Source organism: Papilio machaon, chromosome 17, assembly GCF_912999745.1.
Source record: "Papilio machaon chromosome 17, ilPapMach1.1, whole genome shotgun sequence".
Lineage (NCBI taxonomy): Eukaryota > Metazoa > Arthropoda > Insecta > Lepidoptera > Papilionidae > Papilio > Papilio machaon.
Window position 1 is genome coordinate 4,276,444 of NC_060002.1, and position 20,850 is coordinate 4,297,293.

Genomic DNA, 20,850 nt, shown 5'->3' on the forward strand with positions numbered 1-20,850 from the left:
CTTTTTTTGGATATATCTCATTTCCTATGGGTTTTTTGCTATTTGTATTTCACATCAATATTGTAGAATACAAAATTCTCTACAAATTTTGTTGAAAAATTTTTTTTATACGGTGAACCGTTTTCGAGATAGAGGGCGGAGAGCGCGCGGTCACAGCATCACTTCAGGTCAACCGGTGCCTCCGGTCGAAAACGCGCCATATATAGTTGATGAACTATCGATACATCAATGACTATAAATATTTGTCAATTTTATATTTTATTTTATATTTGTCAAATTTGGATGAAGTAGCAGCAGCAGCATTTGAGGAAGAAAATTGTTCGGCCCAGAGATTATTAGAGAGTGGAACTCAAACCTTTTTGGCAGTCTATAATGCTCCGAAATCTGTGAAAAGTCTCGATCATCTTCGTTATATGCATTACGTCAAGTCTACAAAACTTAATAAACCTGTGCAGCTTTCAAATATTCCACCAACAAGTGCAGCTGCTCATCAACATTTCAACCGTGTATATTATCAAGTTCAAACTTGGTTAGGACATGATTTGGAACCCCAGGTATGGGGTTGGGCAATGCGAAACGATTTGCTGGAGCCTATCATGACTATTTTACCACCAGAAGATTTGCTAAATACAATTTTCTGCAACTGCAAGAGTGGTTGTGGTTCGCGATGCGGATGCAGGAAAGCGGGCTTGCAATGCTCTTTAGCTTGTGGCCAATGTAATGGGCAAGCTTGTCTCAATGCTCTACCATATCAGAGCGACATTAACGAAGATGGAACCTTTGACCCCGAAATCATGGAAGAACTTGAGACAAATGTCGTTGAAGACGATAATGAAGACCAGTTTGAAATTTACCAGCAGCCAGAAGACGACGATGAAGAGGAAGAAGATGATTAAAATTATAAATTGTAGTTTTTGTACCCTTTATTCCATTTTTTTACTTTCAATAAAAATAAATGTATTCAATGATATTTTTTAATAAAAAGATTAATTCATAATTTATTTTATTTTTTTCATCATGTAAGAAGTTATTAATATTAATTAGGTTAAAATTCAAATATAATTCCAATATTTTCATTAACAATTCTGCAATTACATGGGCAGGTAAGTGTTGTTGAATAAATTAATACTGAATAAAAAGTGGATAAGTTAGGAAAAAAATGATAAAATATAATATAATAGTTAATAAGAATTGACAAATATTTATAATCATTGATTTATCGATAGTTCATATATACATATGGCGCGTTTTCGACCGGAGGCACCGGTTGACCTGAAGTGATGCTGTGACCGCGCGCTCTCCGCCCTCTATCTCGAAAACGGTTCACCGTGTAAAAAAAATTTTAGACTAAATTTGTAGAGAATTTTGTATTCTACAATATTGATGAGAAATACAAATAGCAAAAAACCCATAGGAAATGAGATATTTCCAAAAAAGCGCAAAAAAACGATTTTTGTGACCTTTGACCTTGAAATTTAATAGTTGCTTACACCCTACCATATGTAGGTTTTGAGACAACTTTTAGGGTGTCAATATACAAGTATTTACAGACTTACAGCTGGGTATCTCGAATTCCGAGGTGAACTTACTAAAATGATTGGACTATAATGAGTTTGTAAAACAAAGTTTCAATTTTCGTGAAACTTCCGCATCTCACTAAAAGGGATGCTGGGGGGTCTAGTTTTACATTAAATTTTATACTCGGACAAGACAAATTATTTTACATAGAATTTACTTTTATTTACTTACAGGCTGACTTCTTACACTTGTGTAGTGTTCAACAAAATTACAATAATGTAAAAGTTTTCTTTGACTTTTAAAGAGATGATTAAGCAATAAAAATCAAACATAAAAATTCACTTTTTCGGTTCACCAACATATATTCTGGAAGCTTAAGTATTGGCTGAGACCAACAACTAACGAAGCGCGATTTTTATCTATAGGTTTATATATTATATTTGCTAGTCTCCTCTTCGTCGTCTTTCCAGACTCGTCGTGGTCATCATGTAACTGTGATCCCCTTCACAGGTATAACCAATCCTAGTACTGGAATCGGATCATTCCGTAGATTAAACAATAGTTATAAAAGTTTTTCTCTAAGATTCGTAGAACATTCAAAAATGGATTTAAGTTTCTTAAACAAAAACTTAATCTATAGTTAATATTGAAAAGATTAGCACAATGCATTGAAAGAAATAAATTAAGAAAAGTTGCAAGTGTAATGATCATTTAACTACTCCGCATACTTTCGTGGGAAAGAAGTCGACCGTCTACCGTTTTTATTACACAAGATAACACTGCTTAATTTATTCTCCAAATTTGTCTCATCGTGAAAAATTTTCCGTCGCAATCGCTTACAAAAGAATGACTAATGGATTCTTGAAACAAAGTTACGCTGAACGCAAAGAAACTTTAAAAGCTTCAAGGCCGTGAATTATTATTTCAATATTTTCTTAATGTTATTATTAATAAGACTAACATTAGCTTTAGTAAGTTTATTAAATAAAAACTTTTGATTTTACTTTTAAATTAGAATTAACGTCTTTGGATTCAAAGCGTCCGTATTAATTTAAAGAAAGCAGAGCGGGGAAAATATTTTACTTCATTTCAAGAAGTCATCAATTGTAACTGTCCAAAACTTATTTTATAAGTAAATGAGTTATAAAATAGGTTATTTAATTCAATTATATGTATTGGTATTAGATGAAATTAATGTAATTCAGTAGAGTGATGATAAGTTGTAGGTTTTAGACAGAATAAGCTCATGTCAATTTCAAACTGAAAAGGGTCTTACTAGCTACGACAAATTGAATGGCTTAATACATATCGAATGGACGGCTGTTTGCCAATTTTCGTCACTCAGAACTGGGAAAATACTGGAAGATTATGTTAGGAAATGTGAGGATTCTCCTACGAATAAGAAGTTCCTTTCTATTTATTTATTTTATCGTATTTATTGCTTTGTAAATTATAACGTTATGCTGTGATGAAATAAAATGGTTGGTTTTGGTAAGTGGTAGATATTTTGTGAGTGGTCATTGTTTTTCTTGAAGATGTTTGGTTCTATTGACAATGACCTTTTTTAGTATTCGATAAATATTTTCCAGTAAATCGACTACAGGAAGAAACATTTATTGAACCTTAGGGATTATAAAATATTGATTGCATCGTCGACCAATATTATTATTTTTTCACCATTTTCCGATAGAAATCTATTGTTTTATTGGCATTTTCATTCGGAACAGTTATATACACAGTTTTCCTGTAAATTCCCAACAGTTTGCTATACGAATATTTTAGTTTATCGAGAACGGAAGCCTAGAAGATTAACTTCGGCATGAATTTCTCATAAACATTTAAAGCGATCGATAAGAGAGCAGCATTCTGCTATCGCTAAATGTTTATATGTTTACATAAAATACGTTAGTCGTAATAATAAAAATGGAAAATCACCTTTTTATACTTAACAATCAAATTATTGTAGTGATTATTAATTGATGATAGAAAGAGTGGGAAAAAAAAACTTGAGAGGTGTCAAGGGACACCCGGATGGAACGAAGTTCCTTTCGATTAATTAGTGAAGGAACCAATGTTTATTCTATGAATAAAAAACTTAAGTCTTCACAAGAAGTACATTTTATTTCTATGAATTTTCGTTATATATTGTCACGTCGTTGCCATGGTGAAGTAGCGCTCATTCGTCGTTAACATACTTACTATAGCAAAAAGTGTCGTGACAACTTTTCGTAAGAATTTATTCCGTCTAGCCCCCTTTCACAACGCGCGATAAGGAACTTCGTTCCAATAAGGCAAAGAAGAAGACCAATCCTATGACCTGGCTAGAAAATTATAATACACTAGCTGTCGCTCGAACTCCGTCCGCGCGAAATTAAAAAAAAAAAACAATTTAGTAGCATATGTGTTCTTCCAGACTATGCACTACATCTATGCCAAATTTTATCGAGATCCGTTAAGCCGTTCTGGAGATACCTTCAAACAAACATCCATCTATCTAAACATTCACATTTATAATACTACGACTAGTAAGATTGCTCATTTCTGTAGAAACCTCTAGTAAAGAAAATCATTGATACATGAATTAAAAAAACGATATTTTTTTAAACTGTGCCGTCAATAAAGTTGTAAGAAAAAAATCTTTAAGAAAATTCATTTGAAAAAGTTTGCCTAACTAAGAAATAGTCTCACAACAATATTGTTTATACGTTTCGATTTACGCCATAGCAGTTTGTAGTTCAACATTTTAATTATTGAGTACGGAAGCGAGGCGATTAACTTGGCACGAATTTCTCATAAACGTTATAGGCCATCGATAAGAGCAGGGCGGAGTTGAGGTGTCTCTATATTTACTTGACGCTTGGCCGAGCCTAGTTACTTTTATATATATAGCATCGGTTTATGGTTGCGACTAATGCAGGCAACACATACTAGTTATTTTTTATAACAGTTTTGACCTTACATGTATACCTAAAGTCAAACTTTTGATCTTTTGGTCTCTTGTTATTTACCTACGGTGTGTGTTACAAAAATGTACATATATGTGAATTACAAAATTCGGTTATGTCTCCAAGGTAAAAATCAACATGCAAAATTGTGTTTGGTCTATAGTACGTGCAGTGTTTATTTGTGTTTTGCTTTTATGTCAGCCAAACACACATTTCACTTTAAATATTAGGTAATATCCTAGGATTTCGCGGTTACTTTCTCGTATTATATGTTAGGAAACTAAACTAATACGAGTACAATTAACTGTTGTTTTTACCGTGGGTGTTAAAACCACAATCTCGGTTTAAAATATATTATATCTGTTTCGTGTAAGATGAAAGGGATGAAAATATATTTTTACAGGAATATTGGTTTCAGTAACCAATGGTTATTCACCTAAAACGAAATAAACAAAGACCGTGAATTAGTTCATTGTTGGCACGGTACGACTAATTACGAAGTAACATTGGTGTGATATGGAATAAAATTAACATAATTTGTAACAAGACATATTTTGCATTTGCATAAAAATTTCGCATGTTGAAATTATATTGCGCTACATATCCTGTCGGGTTAAAAGTAAATGTTATTATTTTTTTGTTTAAACGATATAATTATGATATTAATTATCAATTTTATTGGTGAATAAAATGTGATTCCAAAACTTTATTGTACCAAATCTTTGTACAAAAAAGAATCTTTCAAAGATTAAAAGATTCTTCTTCTTTCTTTCTTGTACCAAAGTTTATTTTTGACTTAGTTGTAAAATTAGTGAATAAAATAATATAATAAAACCGATTTATTTCAATGTGCAAAACAACAACTACTACTGAAAAAAACTTGAAAGGTGTCAAGGGACACCCGGATGGAACGAAGTTCCTTTCGATTAATTAGTGAAGGAACCAATGTTTATTCTATGAATAAAAATTTCTATGAATTTTCGTTATATATTGTCACGTCGTTGCCATGGTTACTATGTCGTGACAACTTTTCGTAAGAATTTTTTCCGTCTAGTCCCCTTTCACAACGCGCGATAAGGAACTTCGTTCCAAAACTATATTTACAAACTTTTAATTGTAATATCTATAAATATTAACAATTGGAGAGTCTGTATGTATGTAATATCGAAAAAATCACATTTCAAATATGAGGTGTATTTGCGTAGCTGGCCAAAATCCATTTTTAAAATTTTTGTCTGTCTGTCTATATGTATGACAGTTTGCAAGGCCAAGTTTGTTACGGGTAATCAACGGAACGGCTGGTTCGTTTTTGACGGGACCACGGGCGACCGCTAGTTGTAACAATAATCTGAAATCTGATCAAAGCTTTCGGAATGACATACAGATGTCTGATGATATGACATAATCATACTATTTCACATATGAAAAAATTCTGAACTGGTTCGTGTATTCAAGGTCGATTAATCGATAACCTTTGTAACAGAGCTCGGAACCTTTTCTAGCCTCAAGAGCTTTTTGATAAGGAAGTTTTGCACAGTCAGTGGGCTAATTTAGAACTCTAATTAATATGTACCTGTGAACCGTGGGCTCACCTGGCGAGGGCGGGCGAGGGCGGCCGATGTGGCCCGAGCCTCTATCACGGCCATCGACGTAAACGGGCCAGTTAGTCGCGTGCCGCGCGTCGTAGCACACGTCTCTATGTACGAATTGTGAACGCATGCACCTCTCACGTGATTCTTACTCCAACTGCGTGTTGAATGAACTTTGGTCATGGGACAGGCGCGGTTGTGACTATATTATATGTGAGAATATTTTTGTATTTTGATACATAAAAAATAATTAGTTTTAGGTCAACTTTATGTATGATTAAATGGTTGTTGAGGTATTCTAAGTGATTTTAGAAATGGATTTAAGATTTTTTTAATGCAAGATGTGATAAAAAAGAATTTTAGTACACATTTAATTTAAAGTAATTTATTATTAGTTTTATAAGAAAAAGTTAAGATATTTCCAAACCACTACGACTTGGGGTCCTTCAAGAAGCGAGCATATCTCTTTCTTAAAGGCCGGCAACGCATCTGCAATTCTCGTAGTGTTGCGGATGTCCATGGGTGTCGATGATCACTTCGGTGTTCGCGCCGCTCGTTTGCCCCCTTCTCATATAAAAAAAAAATATTTCGAAGTAACTTTTTAGGATTTGTCTTTTATGTTTGTTCCTGGGTGGAAACTCAACAAATTGGTAGAATGTGAAAAATTATCAGCTGATGAAAAAAATTGTTGAAACTTCATTGATAGTTATTGGATGTTTTGAACAATTATTACGATGATTTCCATAGTAATAAGTATGTCCTAAAAATTAAATAAGTTTCAAGTTGTTTTCAGTGTTCATTGACATAGACGCTTTAAAAGGTTATTTTTGATGCTCTAATCTTTTAATAATAATATATATTTTATTAAATGTACTGTGGCAGACAAAATACACTGTACAGTAGATATACAATAAAGACATTTTAAGGTTACATCTTACTAATATCAAAAATTGGAAATTTTGGATAGTGGGATGTTTGTTATAACCGAATGAATCTGAAAAAAAAAATGGAATAGAGACAGAATACAGTCTGGAATAATGCGTAGGCTACTAATTACGTTTTTTTGTTCTGCGCGGACGCAGACATGCGCAATACTTACTAGTCAAATTAAATCTTAACTTGGAAAAGCTCTCGATTTTTCGTGAACGTGATGAACAGAATTAAATTACTTTATCGTATGTCGATGTTGTATTGTAGGTGAATATTAAATTATCCAAAAACAGTCGCACAGGAATGGTTTTACAGTTAGAATGTATTACGACAGTCGAACCTGGATTAGAGAGAATCCATGGGAACGTGATATTTTTTCGCTTTTTTGAGGCTACTCTCTAACCCAATTATCTCGCGTATGGTTGGTTTATTTTCGTTGAAAATTAGTTTTTCGTTATCACCAACACAAATATATTATGTTCGCGAAACATGATTTTTCGATATTACATACAGACATTCCAATTTTATTAATATGTATAAATAGATGTATTACTTAGAATATATAATAATAAGTTAGTTAATTGAACACAATTGATTCAGTTACAATAACATATACTAACTGAAAAATTTAAAAATATATTCAATTATAATTGTAAAAGAAATAATAATATAAGAATTTGTTACCACGTTGTGTTAGTTTCGATATTAATTAATTTATTTGTGTATTGTTTCAGGTGGTTGTTGTCTACGAGGGCGCGTCATTCTCAAGACGCCTGAATAATTCATTTGAACATTTATCCGTCTTCTTAACTCTCGTCACGTTCAATGACATTGAATATGAAAAATGTCAATAAATGAATCAACAACCAGCAATGTAAAAATTTTAAATTACAGTTACATTTATCGAAAATCTAATACATAATATAATATAATATGTCCTCTAAGATATTGTTTAATAAATAAATAGTTGGTTGAATTCAAACATTTTAATTAGAGTTGAAAAAAAAATGTAAATAGTGTAAAATAGGACAGAATTTTCTTTGTAAAGGCAGCGTAGAAACATCTTAAAGTTATTGTAACAAAGCAAACAATAATTCAAATAAAATGTTGAACATTTTAACGTATGTAATAAAATCGACTCTATGGCATATAACATTAGTGACGTTTTCTGCCATTTTGGTGGTCGGGACAGGTGAATGGAGCGAAGACGCAGAAGATTTGGGTAAGATTTATAACTTTCATTTCAATGCCATGTTATGCATGTTTCGTTATATGTATTTTATATTTCATTAAATTTTGCCTTCATTTAAAAAACGATTTCGAGAGCTCGCTACTTCTTTAATAGAACTATTTCTCAATGAATTCCAAATATCAATAACATCATAAATGTTTTGGTTTTTTTGCAAATGATACCCATCAAAAATACTTGTGTCAATTTGTGGAACTAATATAAATATTTGATGTTATTAATTACGAAGTAAAGAAAAAGGAAAAGCCATTTGTAAGGAAATTCAATACTTCGTAAAGTGTGCTAATTGGTTGACTTATTACTATACTAAATTTAGTACAGCAACATTAGTATTTTGATTCGAGTTTTTATAGTTGGTAAATTTACATTAAATGACCACTTACACCAATAACCTGGATGATTGGATCACCAACTTATAAGTGAGAATACTGGAGTAATTAAAATTAATGAACAGAAAAACTTTAAAAAAATTATCTAAAGCACTCGTAACGTATATTACATAATTTAAGCTTTTGTGTTTTTAGTAACATGAAATAAGCTAGAGACTAGAGTAAAGATTAGACTAGAGATTCTTACAACAATTGAGCGCATGTAAATGTGTCGAAATATCGAGATCTCAGAAACCCAATCATTGTAAGAATTCCATTTTTTGCGAACTCTTAACGTATTATAATTACTTAATTTTTTTTGTGAAATTGCATGTACTATATATATCTGTCTTTAATAACGTGTCTGATGAAAACGTACAAAACCAATCAAGCTTTTTCAACGGCATTTGCCCAAAGTTCTTTTGTTTTATTCGGTTATCTTCAACTGCCATTGACTGTTCCCTTATTGGATTAAGTGTTATTCATGTATTGTGTTTGGGTAACTTAATTAAGTCTCATAAGTAAACTTAGTCTTTCTATATCCTTTGTATTTATAATATATCTTTAAATTTTTTTGGTTAATATCTGAATTTTATCTTTTAATTATTTTAAGACTAGCTGTCACCGGCAAACAACAAACATTCATATATCTAAACATTCGCATTTATAATATTAGTTCGTGGCATGTTTTAAGATCTCTCATTTAATTATTGTAGAAAAATGTAAACATTTTTACATAAAAGCATGTCTACATACGAATAATGAAATTATTTTTGGCGTAAACGAAAATTCTTGAAAATTAAGGTAATTTCCAAGAATTTGCGAAGTATTTAAACAATAAAATTTTCAACAAGCAAAAGACGAACGTAAGGATTTCCAGATGTCACAGCCAGATTTCCATAACCATTGCTGCGATTGCCAGTATGTCAGATGGTACGCGTTGGCGGCAAGCCAAACAATTACAACGACTCGTCAAGAGCCTTTCTTCCACTGATGGGACTTGAAAGTTTGTTACTCTTAAACATATTCAAATTCTTACTCGCATTAACAAACCAGGTAACGTGATATTATATTCCGAAGAGATTTAATTAATACATTATAAAGAAAGTAAAATTGAAAATATTTTTTTATTTTTTTTATAAATACAATTTTATAACACAAAATTGTTATAACCAAGTTATTATCAGATAGTGCTTAACTGCTACAGGTTTAAACTATTTACTAGAGTTCAGTATATAAGTTATTTAAATTCATAAAATCATTATATACCTGCTAATCCATCTATTGTTTTAAAATTGATATAAATAGATGTCCAGTAATTTACTTTTTTATAGTTTAACATTACAGTATTGATGATCCACTACAAAGCAATTGGTCAATTAGCGAATCGATCAAATATAATCTAGTAAAAATTGAACGCGATCACTAAACTTGCCTGTGGCACCTAAAACATTGGGGTATAAAACCGACTCAGTTTGTTTTAATTTTATATAAGCTTTAAAAGCCAAGGACCGGTAATGTAATAGGTTACATGGGAAATGATAAAAGAAGTTTTATCGCTACATTTACGCCAAAAATTCTTTTTGAATTTTTTTTTTTTTTTTTTTTTTTGTGACTGAGTTGTCACTGTTTGCCTTGAGGAGGCATTTACAGTTTCACCGGGCTTGAGGTGGCCGAGCGCAGATGGCGCTTAGCCTAAACCTCGTTTAAGAGTAACTAGGCTCGAGGGCTCCCTCAGGAGCCTCGGCTCGGGCTGTTACTTCGTTATTATTACCGGATTGGGAGGTCACCGAGCTCTTAGGTCGCTTCGGTGGACGCTCCATGGAGTGACTGGGCGCAAGGGCCCCCGAGAGGGGACCTCGGCTTGGGCTGTCACTCATTACGCGTTTAGCATTCCGATTCAAGGGTGCCCGAGAGGGCCGAACCTCGGCTTGATCGGTTGCTATTATCTGATTGCTATTATTAATACAGCTAACATTACTACCACTTCGGAAAGCGTTAGCGCTGGGAGAAGAAGTGGCGGAAGAAACTCCAGCAACGCTTCTACTATTAATAGGTGAAAACCTGCCTGCTATGAGGCCGTATCGCGAGAATGATTGTCGCAGCCGACAGCGACTGCGGCGTGTGATCTGTTTGTGATGTTTGAGCTTAGCCTGGGCGATAGTAATTGCATCGTCTTGAAAGTCAAGAACGTGCCTTGGTCTACGATAATCCCGACGAAACTTACCGAGCGCGATTGGATTGTAGGTGGCGGCACCTACAACAAGCGGATTAGATTTTTTGAATTTGTTCACTAAATATCTTATATATTTGTGTACCCGATTTCTCCCACCCCCCCCTTTTTTTTTCGTCGGCGGTTTCTGAAGTATGGCTCGAAGTCGGTCCTTAAATGCGAAAAGAATTCACAACTGATTTAGTTCGTCGGAAAAAAGCGTGCACACTAGATACAAATAAAATATATTTGATTTCGGTATGACGTCATACCAAGTATAGGACAACTCAGCGTATTAGGAATCCATCTTGATTGAAATCATTGAATTCATACAAAGATCTGTTCTTGGAAGTATACTTTTGGAATATTTATTATTTTCTTTACATAAATAAGGTATATAAATATCTATGTAGTTAATACAGTGTATGTAACGATTTTTTTTTTAATTTTTGTCTATTTGTCAACAATCCGAGTTTGTTTCGGGTAATCACCGAAAGAGTGAGATTGATATTGAAGGATTTTTTCCATCAATAGTTAATGTATGCCGGATTACCTTAAACTATCTAATTCCACGCTGACAAAGTAGTTGGAAACAGCTTGTATTAAACAATAGACAAAAACAATTACATTTTCAAACTAAAATAATAAACGTAGGGAAACACAAAAACATATGAGAAATCCGAGTTAAATTGACATTTAAGCAAGTAACAACGGTAAATTAAAAGAGAATCTGGCCATAGAACTCACTTAAGCTAAAATAATTATTTTGGACGAATATATGGCAACCTTCAACAGCAGTTAAAGTTTGAGTCGGGCGGCGAGTGACGCCGCATATTTGTTTGGCGAATATGCGCGAGTTAAACCGGCGTAAATTAATTACACGTTAGGTCGCTATAATTAAGTAGTTCATGTTCTAATGGTGAGACTTCATACAGATCACATTGTTTTATATTGTGTCAGCAAAATGTCAATATCATATTTAACAACGCCATTCATTTAACTCATTTCGTAATATACACATCAATAAAGTTTACATAGGTATTACCTACTTGGTAAGAAATTATATAATAATTAATTAATAATTTGAAATAAAATGTGTTGCTCAGACTTTTTTGATGTATTTATAACTCAGAATCTTTACTTTCATAGGACACGTAGAAAAACATGAACATCACCTCCCTGGCCTTATCCAACTTACGTGGGATCGGAGCGCAAGCTTTTATAAATCCCAATATTTTGGCTTAATTTTTACGGCCGACCCCTTGCCCGTCGACAACCCTACCAGGAGGAATGAATTTAAATTGAATATTTACTTTTTTAATTAATAAAAAAATTAAATATGTTAATAAACATAATTTATAACCTTAATATTTATAGCTATATTCTTCAAAATTACTTCTAAAAATACATCAAGCATAAATTATAACAAATATAAGTACTAAAACAGTATAAATATAACAAAGCCTACTCTCTTCTCTTGGTAGTGATCGTCATATACACTCGATTCGGGAACTATGGTCATGTTCGTATAGTTATTGTTGTCAAGTGCTTCAGATGTACGACGTCAATTAAACCGGCTCAATTAAAACGATTTTTAGCAAAAAAATCGGAACGTTGAAATAATCCTTTAAGACAGTTTTATTTAAAGAAATTATCAAAGTATATTGTCACTTATATAAATCGTTAGTTTTATTTGAACATCTCCAACATAAAACTAAAAGAGCCGGATATAAAAAAGAGATGGCATCTAAAAGGAGACAAAGTCAAAGGTCACCGCATTTTGTTTCACGTCACTTGTAAAACCCTATTCTGGAATATCATTGGAATTGCGAAAGGTCGTATGGCAATCGGGATGAATTTCTTTTTGTTTCAAATGAAACGGCTAATCCTGGCTATTTGTGCGGTGTCTGTCAAGTGTCGACAACCTGTGGCCGACTTTGAAATACGGTTGGATTCGCTTGTATTCTTCAAAATACCAATTTCTCTGTAGATTTTAAATATTACTTCCGAAGTATAATATATAATACAACAGTCGATCGCGTTGAAACTAAACTAAGTAAAAACTAACTAATTTAAACTTAACGTCGTTGTCAATAACATTTATGATCATTAAGCTTAAATATTATGGTAGTACTCAATCTTATAGTGCATTCGTATGTTAATTTATCTTTTTTTGTAATTTATAATAAAGTATAATTAATAATAAGTAATATATATTTAATAAATTCGTATATAGGAAGCTTAATGTTATAATTATCGTAGTATTGTGTAGCTTTGTAGCACGTAGCAAAATGCGTAGCACCGTAGCACCGTAGCAAAAGCGTAGATAGCATAACTGCATCAAGTTCGTTAATGCTGTGTACACTACTACGGTCAATCTATAGTTAATCATTACGTAATATATAATGGCTAGAACTAATATGACATATTTATACGGTTACTAGAGACTAGAGTTTTTCCGTAGACTACCTATGAAAATACAATGACTGTTCTCACAAAGTTCCATTGTAGTCACATATGAGACATTATCAAAAGTTGTACCGTATTAAACACTGCGTACAAACCAGTATTTCTGGTTAGATGGACCAGTTATGCGGCTCAAGATAAATGGACCGTTTGCCGTAATTGTCCACTCGCGAGTACATTTCATAGGGAATGTGTACACAGAATTATACACCGCACAGAGTTCCGTTTCATTGCGGTTGTATTCTGGTTGAAGTTATTTATTTATTGACAACGGAAACTTTGTATCCGATGTCACACGAGTGTATTTCAGTATTATATGTAAAAAAGTTATAAATATAATATGCTTACTTACTAATTAAAAACATACATCACTATTATAATAAATGAATTGAATATAAAATTATTCGCTGAAACTTTAAGTTTTGACGTAAATGTTTTAAAAGTAGGTCACAAGTACCATTTTAATTTCGTTAAAGTTTAACCCGACTGTTCCATGTTTAAAATAGGTCAGAATCTGCGTTTCAAAACCGTTCGGTTAAATCATATTAGACTGATGTGACACACAAAGCGAGCTAATGATATTTACCTTTAGCTTTACCCCGCTTTTCATCTTGAAATCTATCGCTTTGTGATTTAAAATTGTTCAAACAATCGCTTATCATCTTATGTGCATACAAAAACAAGTATTACTAATCCTAGAATATGTATATAAGTAGAACCGCAGTATTTATTCATGGGCAATATGAATTTCAAAAAAGTTTTTCAGAGGTTAAATCGACTGGAAAACTGATACCGTGGAAGACTGTAAAGTGCAATCTCGAAGTATATTCCAATACACCGGTATCAATACTACTAGTATGTCAAAATATAAAACAAACCTTAGAATCTAGAGAAAACTATAAACTACGAAACAAAGAAAATACTAGAATTTATTTCACTCTTTCAACTTGCATACAAGTTTGTATGCGCGGAACGTGCCACGGCAGTTGAGTGTTGGTTTTGAATATCAATAGATCGTGTGAGTGCTTCAAACAAAGAGCATAATGTTTGATGAGCCAATTGGATCTTCTATGTTAAAGCAATTCCAAGCATGTTTACATAAATCATATCACTTATGTAATTATAATCAATTTATAGTAAGTTAACTATATAACAGGAATTTTTCACATGGCGAAGCTTATTTATTTTACGTGTGTGCATCTTTGTTTTCTCTGTAACTTATTTGTTACGTCACGTACTCCAAAACTGCTTTGAAATTACTGTACCTATTGATGCGGTCACGCTTTATAACGTCCCAATTTACTAAATATTTCCAACTTCAGCTTGAAACTGTATGCGTCAGGTAAGTATTCGAAATTTTCTCTAAAGGTGGATTTCCACTGGAACCACAATTGTTTTGACAAATATTATCATTCCGTAAATTATCTTTAAAAATAATATAGATAACTATATGTTTTAATATAACTGTCAAATCCACCACTTTTCAAAGTCAAAAAGTGTCACAAAATACTTGTTTTATGATAGATGTCTTTTTGACAAGGTGAGGTTTAATAATTTAGTTGTATTTATCCACCGGGTTAGACATCCTTGTAGGTCTCTACAATTCAAATTATGTAAACTAATTGACAAATGAAGCCCACAGACTGAGTATATTGACATTTTAGACGTGTGACGTATTATTGAATCACTCTATTCCCAAATATAAAAGATAAAGCACTTTGTATCAGCAGAAAAATAGCAGAAAGCAATTGTTAAAAAAAGCATTTAATTACAAAATAAATTTCAGTTCAGTTTGCCCAAAAATACCTACCGTCTGAGTATAAAACAAAATTTGAAACTTATATTAACGAAAATTTCATTTCATTTAAGTGTTTATTTGTAATTAAATTCTATTTTAATTGACGTAAATTTAATATTCATTTTCTTCACATTTTATATTAATTAAAATTTAAACTATTCAAGTCAAATTCGGTCAATGAAAGGGCTTAATTGATTTTGAAGGTTAAGAAAACAGATGCGCATTTCTTGTGCCGTTCCAGCTCATTTAGTTCGAGAAACGCTAATTAATGTCCTTTGAAGTATTCACGAAGCGATTCCATCGTGTCGCAGGCCGCTCTGCATCTCAATTACGCCGAACACTAAATTTAAAATCAGGGTTTAATTAAATAAACACGTTAATTTGCTTTCACTTGTTTAACTTTATTGGAAGCGCGTTTTATTTAAAAGTTTTGACAACTGCATTTTGATACCTTTTATAATACAATATCAATAACTTTAACTTATGTTAATTCAGGCACATATCAAAATGACCCTAAAACATTTCAAACAATCAGTGGATATGATTTAAGATTCTTAGAATAGATGCTAGTTTACATTTTTTTTAATTACTTTAAAAAAACTTAAAATATACAAATTTGTTTTTACAGTCTAAGTTATTTGATCTCTAGAATATTTACAAGAAAAAAACTTCAAAGCCTTAGCCTGAAAAAGATTTCGCTTAAGTTATTTTCTATTAAGATTCTTGTAGCCATGCCGAGGAAGTAATTTAATTGAATATTATAATGGAGGAGTAGTACATACTGTGCCGACCCCAAGTAGGGATAAGGACAGGTTGATTATGGTTATTAATCGTTTATATTGAGAGCAATCTAGTTCACTTATTTACTAAATGTAGGATCATAGGGATGACACGTTTTGCAACACTATGTAATAAATAAGTAAAATAAATTATGATTATCTGTGAACATACACTAAATCTGACTCTCACACGCAACTCTAGTAAAATTTAAAAGAAAAACCTTAAGAATAATCCTGAAAAGATGCGGAAAGAACTTTCTTGAGTCCAAAGTGGTGTAGTTAATAAATAAAACAAAAGCTATCGTAACTTTAAAGCATCGTTCTTCAATTATTTTCCTTTAAATTATCAAGTGTTTTCTTTTGTTGTTGATTTTTAAAAGCTTTTTTTTAATACTTGTTTTTAAATGTTATCTTGGAAGTTGTTTTGCGTAACGATACGGGTAGTCCAGATGTACTAGAGATGTAATGAACTTATGAGAAAGGAAGAGATATCCAGTGAAACGGGCTTTGATAAACTGCCTTTTGTTCCCCTTTGTTGCTATAGCAGAGACTTCGATGTTGTTTTGAATTACGACTGTATTCAATAACTTAATGTAAACAAGTTCAACTTTAGCTATAGTTTAATAAATTGGTTTCCCTAAAAAAAAATCAAAACATATAAAACGTCAAACGGTTTTTTTTAAATTATATTGTTGTCATCAAAACTAGAAGTGTGTTCCAATCTGTTAACAGAACGTGTATCTAATTTACTAGATTTGACGCAAATACATACATAGCAAGATAAGTAACACCGTTTTACTAGCTTTTGAATAGGTAAAGTAGACAAATAATAAAAAAATACAAACATGAAATATACTTTCAATTAATAAACTTTGTATAAAAGAACCTTTGTGTATTTGTTGCCAGAAAATATTATAGACGGCGACATATATCCGCAATTATATTAGAAATAAAAAAAAAGAAAATAAAATTATATTTATCAAACTTTTAAACAAAAGTAAATAACCGTGTCACCAAGACAAGTATTAAGTTACTGTTTTTTTTTTTCGAGTTTGAATGTTTTTCGATATTGTTCGCACGGAGACGATTAGCGTGGAAGTTACTCGAACAATAAAAGACTTTACTGTTCAAACAGATAGCAAAGCTTTCAAACGGCTCCCCGGAAAATTCTGAATTCTAAAAGAAGTCATTAGCGAAACGAGAGTGAACTTTCTTGCCCTCGAGAAAACAAATATTTCCACAACTTAGCAGAACAATAATAACATAAAGTTTTATTTGATCTGTCACTTAAATATTGTTCCTTTGAAATGCCGTGATATTTTAAGAGTGAAATTTATTGCTTTGAATTCTTTCCCCGGAAATAACTAGTATCCTCTTTCTTCTTAATGATTTTAATTCCACTGTCCTTTAGATATTGATTGACGGAACTGAGATACGATTTGATTTGAGAATTTTTAGTAGCCTATTGGACATATATTTACTTAATATAGTTTCTTTTTAACAGTTATTCTTGTGTTAATATGTACTACTTCATTGTAGCTGACATTCCAGAACGAGGAGGTTTTTGGGTAACATTGTACGTCGCACAGTCGTGTTGTGGAATTATCTGTCCTCAGTGGTTTTTTGCAAACAGTTATGATTTAGGGGCCTTTAATAAAAGAGCTTACACCTCCCTTAAAATGCAACGAATCTGCAATTCCTCAAGCGTTGCGTATGTCCATGGGCGTCGGATCAAATAATCATACGTGTTCCCCTACTCGTTTGCCCTCTTCTTCTATAAAAAATAAATAAAAAAATAAATAGTATGTAATATATGTAGGAAGAGGATCGGCCATAGTTAAAAAGAAGAAGCTACTTTAAACCGTATAATAGTTTTTAGCAAAATCACAGTACTAATGACAGTTAATTAACCATTAAACTAAACTATGTTCCAAAGTAACAATTCAATAAATTAGCCTTAAATAATAACCGGGTATAATTAGTCTAGGGACCAAATTATAGCACCGGAATAATAATTAATTCGTTTCCACACATTAACTATCCAAAGCGTCTAGGTTAAGCAAGCGAAGTACAACTAGTGCACCGAGCCACGCCAGAGCCAAGACTGCCTTTCAAATAATGTTGCACGTCTTTTATAGCGGCAGAGCTAGTAGTGGGTAGAGTGGAGGCATCGAATGACGCAATCGGTGCACGTGTTGTTTACAGTTTCGCTCAGGTGGCGCGCGGGCGCCGACACGGCCATGCTGACGTGCGTGCGCCCTCGCACGCGCCCCTTTTAATTTTTTATACATCTGAAGTAAGAAAAACATCGTTCGATTATCCTGACAATATTATAGTGTCTGGTCCGGTCCAAACTGACCCTTCAGAGTTATGGTAGTTAGTTTTGGTCCGACCTGAGGTCCTGCAAAAAGATAAAAATTTTTTTTTAGAGGGGCTAGACCGGAATGATTATTCCCTGTAGCCTTTGCTAGACCGGAATTAGTATTCCCTGTAGCCTTTGCTAGACCGGAATTAGTATTCCCTATAGCCTTTGCTAGACCGGAATTAGTATTCCCTATAGCCTTCATGCTGGACCGGAATTAAGATTCCCTACAGCCATTGCTAGACCGGAATTGTCATTCCCTGTAGCATTCATGCTGGACCGGAATTAAGATTCCCTACAGCCATATTATTGGACCGGCGTAAGCCCTTCAATAAAATTTCTATTACATATTTAAAGGTACAGAATATAAATGTTACATTAGAGCTAGCCGACATTGTATCATATTGTGCCGATAAGGTATCAGAATTTGCAGTAAGGGTGTGGTCACTACTAGTCGAGATAGTATCTGAAACATCATCAAGATGGTTATTAAATTCTATATTATCTAACGGATACTCGATTTCATGAACAATGTTATTAGAAGTTCTAGATGTAATAAGACATCACAAAGGGATTTTACATTTTATCACAAAATCAATTATTCAACACAAAATCAAATTACAATCATAGTTATCAACGGCTAGAGTCTAAACTGATTTGCAATTCTAACATCACGAATACAAAATGACAAAAAGGCAGAAATGACTCAGTAACCAGTACTTATCTATCAAGCAGGTAACCGGCAGCGTGGTTGGTTCTGAGTTTATAAGTTAAGTAAACTGAAGTTGAAGTTATGTTGACCTTCCGAAGACAGAATGAAAACTAAACTTGCAGTGTCAGTGCAACGGCTTATATAGGGTAGATTTATAGGATGTGACGACATCGTTGGCGTTAAGGATTGATCAGCGACGACTTCCGTTTTGCCGGCGAGGACTTAACTGTGAACTAAAAGCTACTTATTATTATTATTTTATTTTGTAAGGCAGGTCGCGGCGACCTTTAAGGGCGTGAGTGAGTGCAATAATGAGGTCAACACCCTCCAAGATCTTTTTCGATGATCATTTCGCTTAAGGAATCGAATTACACCAATTTAAAGGGGGTAGGTGGATTGACTGGATGCTGGTTTAAACTATTTGATAATTTTCATAAAATTGCTTCCATTCCGGAAAAAAAGAGACATTTGCTTTTCCATGCAGTTGGTTGAGTTGGTTTAATCGTGAGATGGAAATGGATCCGATCCCACTTCTGATGTAGGAAGAGGATCGGCCATAGTTAAAAAGAAGAAGCTACTTTAAACCGTATAATAGTTTTTTAGCAAAATCACAGTACTAATGACAGTTAATTAACCATTAAACTAAACTATGTTCCAAAGTAACAATTCAATAAATTAGCCTTAAATAATAACCGGGTATAATTAGTCTAGGGACCAAATTATAGCACCGGAATAATAATTAATTCGTTTCCACACATTAACTATCCAAAGCGTCTAGGTTAAGCAAGCGAAGTACAACTAGTGCACCGAGCCACGCCAGAGCCAAGACTGCCTTTCAAATAATGTTGCACGTCTTTTATAGCGGCAGAGCTAGTAGTGGGTAGAGTGGAGGCATCGAATGACGCAATCGGTGCACGTGTTGTTTACAGTTTCGCTCAGGTGGCGCGCGGGCGCCGACATATACTTACAATGTTGACTACGGTGGTTGGACAGATTTTTGTTTATTTGCATTATTCTTTGATTTATTTATATATTTTGTTATAAAGCAAATACAAATATCAAGTCGTTAGCATCACATAAGGGGCAACATGAATTTCACGCGCCACAATTTCACTATACGTAATGTTCAATAAAAAAGACTATTTCTTGCGGTCCCGGGGAGTGTAACTGTGAGGAAGGAAGACATTGGAGTGACGTTAGTTTGATATATGAGAGGCGGCCTTTGTGCGTTCGTCGTTAATACGGAAACACAATGCGACGCCGACAGCCCAAGTGTAGTTAGATTCAAGAATGCCGCACCCCTAACTTGATGGTAAGGCAACAGATCTCAATATACCGTATATTAAATTACTACCTATTGCTTTCAACGTCGCACGTAACTACATACTTTAATTAATTTGTGCAAAATTAAAGAACGTGCAAGATTAGTTCAAATAAATTTGAGTTTTTCATGCTACTTTAATCACCCGTATGTTTTCAATTGTAGTGAGGAATAAAACCTATGGATGTTTGATGTTTCGATAAGTTATGATTATAATTTGAACAGTAAATTAAAAAAATACTGCAAGTCATTTAAATAATTGACTTAAGGTTTACGTGCATTACAAAACTACTCGATCGCCGCGACATTCAATAGTCACTGCCTCGACGCTGCCAAGTGACATATTTAATACAAGATGGACGGTCCACTCACGACGCGGGCGGTGGCAGACGGGTTGATGGCGCATAGACGTCGCACCGTTTACTTGCGCACCGCGCGCCGTCCACCCGTGCAAGCGTGAGTGATATAATGTTTTGTTCACAAATTTAAATCCTTTCCCGCTTTCTCGAAAGGCGAGGCGGAGTCGGATAAGCAGTTAAGCAATGCGCGTTAACCTTAAGGGCCTTACCATAAAACAACTCAGAAAGTTTTTCAAATACGT

General features: G+C 33.3%; 1 protein-coding gene across 1 annotated transcript in view; it reads left to right on the forward strand.

Moving 5' to 3' along the window:
- The first annotated feature begins 7,983 nt into the window (after positions 1–7,983).
- LOC106721451 (hemicentin-2) overlaps positions 7,984–20,850 on the forward strand; it is a 49,399-nt gene continuing 36,532 nt past the window's right edge. Inside the window, exon 1 of the mRNA XM_045681835.1 lies at positions 7,984–8,204. Coding sequence (XP_045537791.1) covers positions 8,087–8,204 — 118 coding nt within the window. The 5' untranslated portion in view covers positions 7,984–8,086. The remainder of the gene's footprint in view (positions 8,205–20,850) is intronic.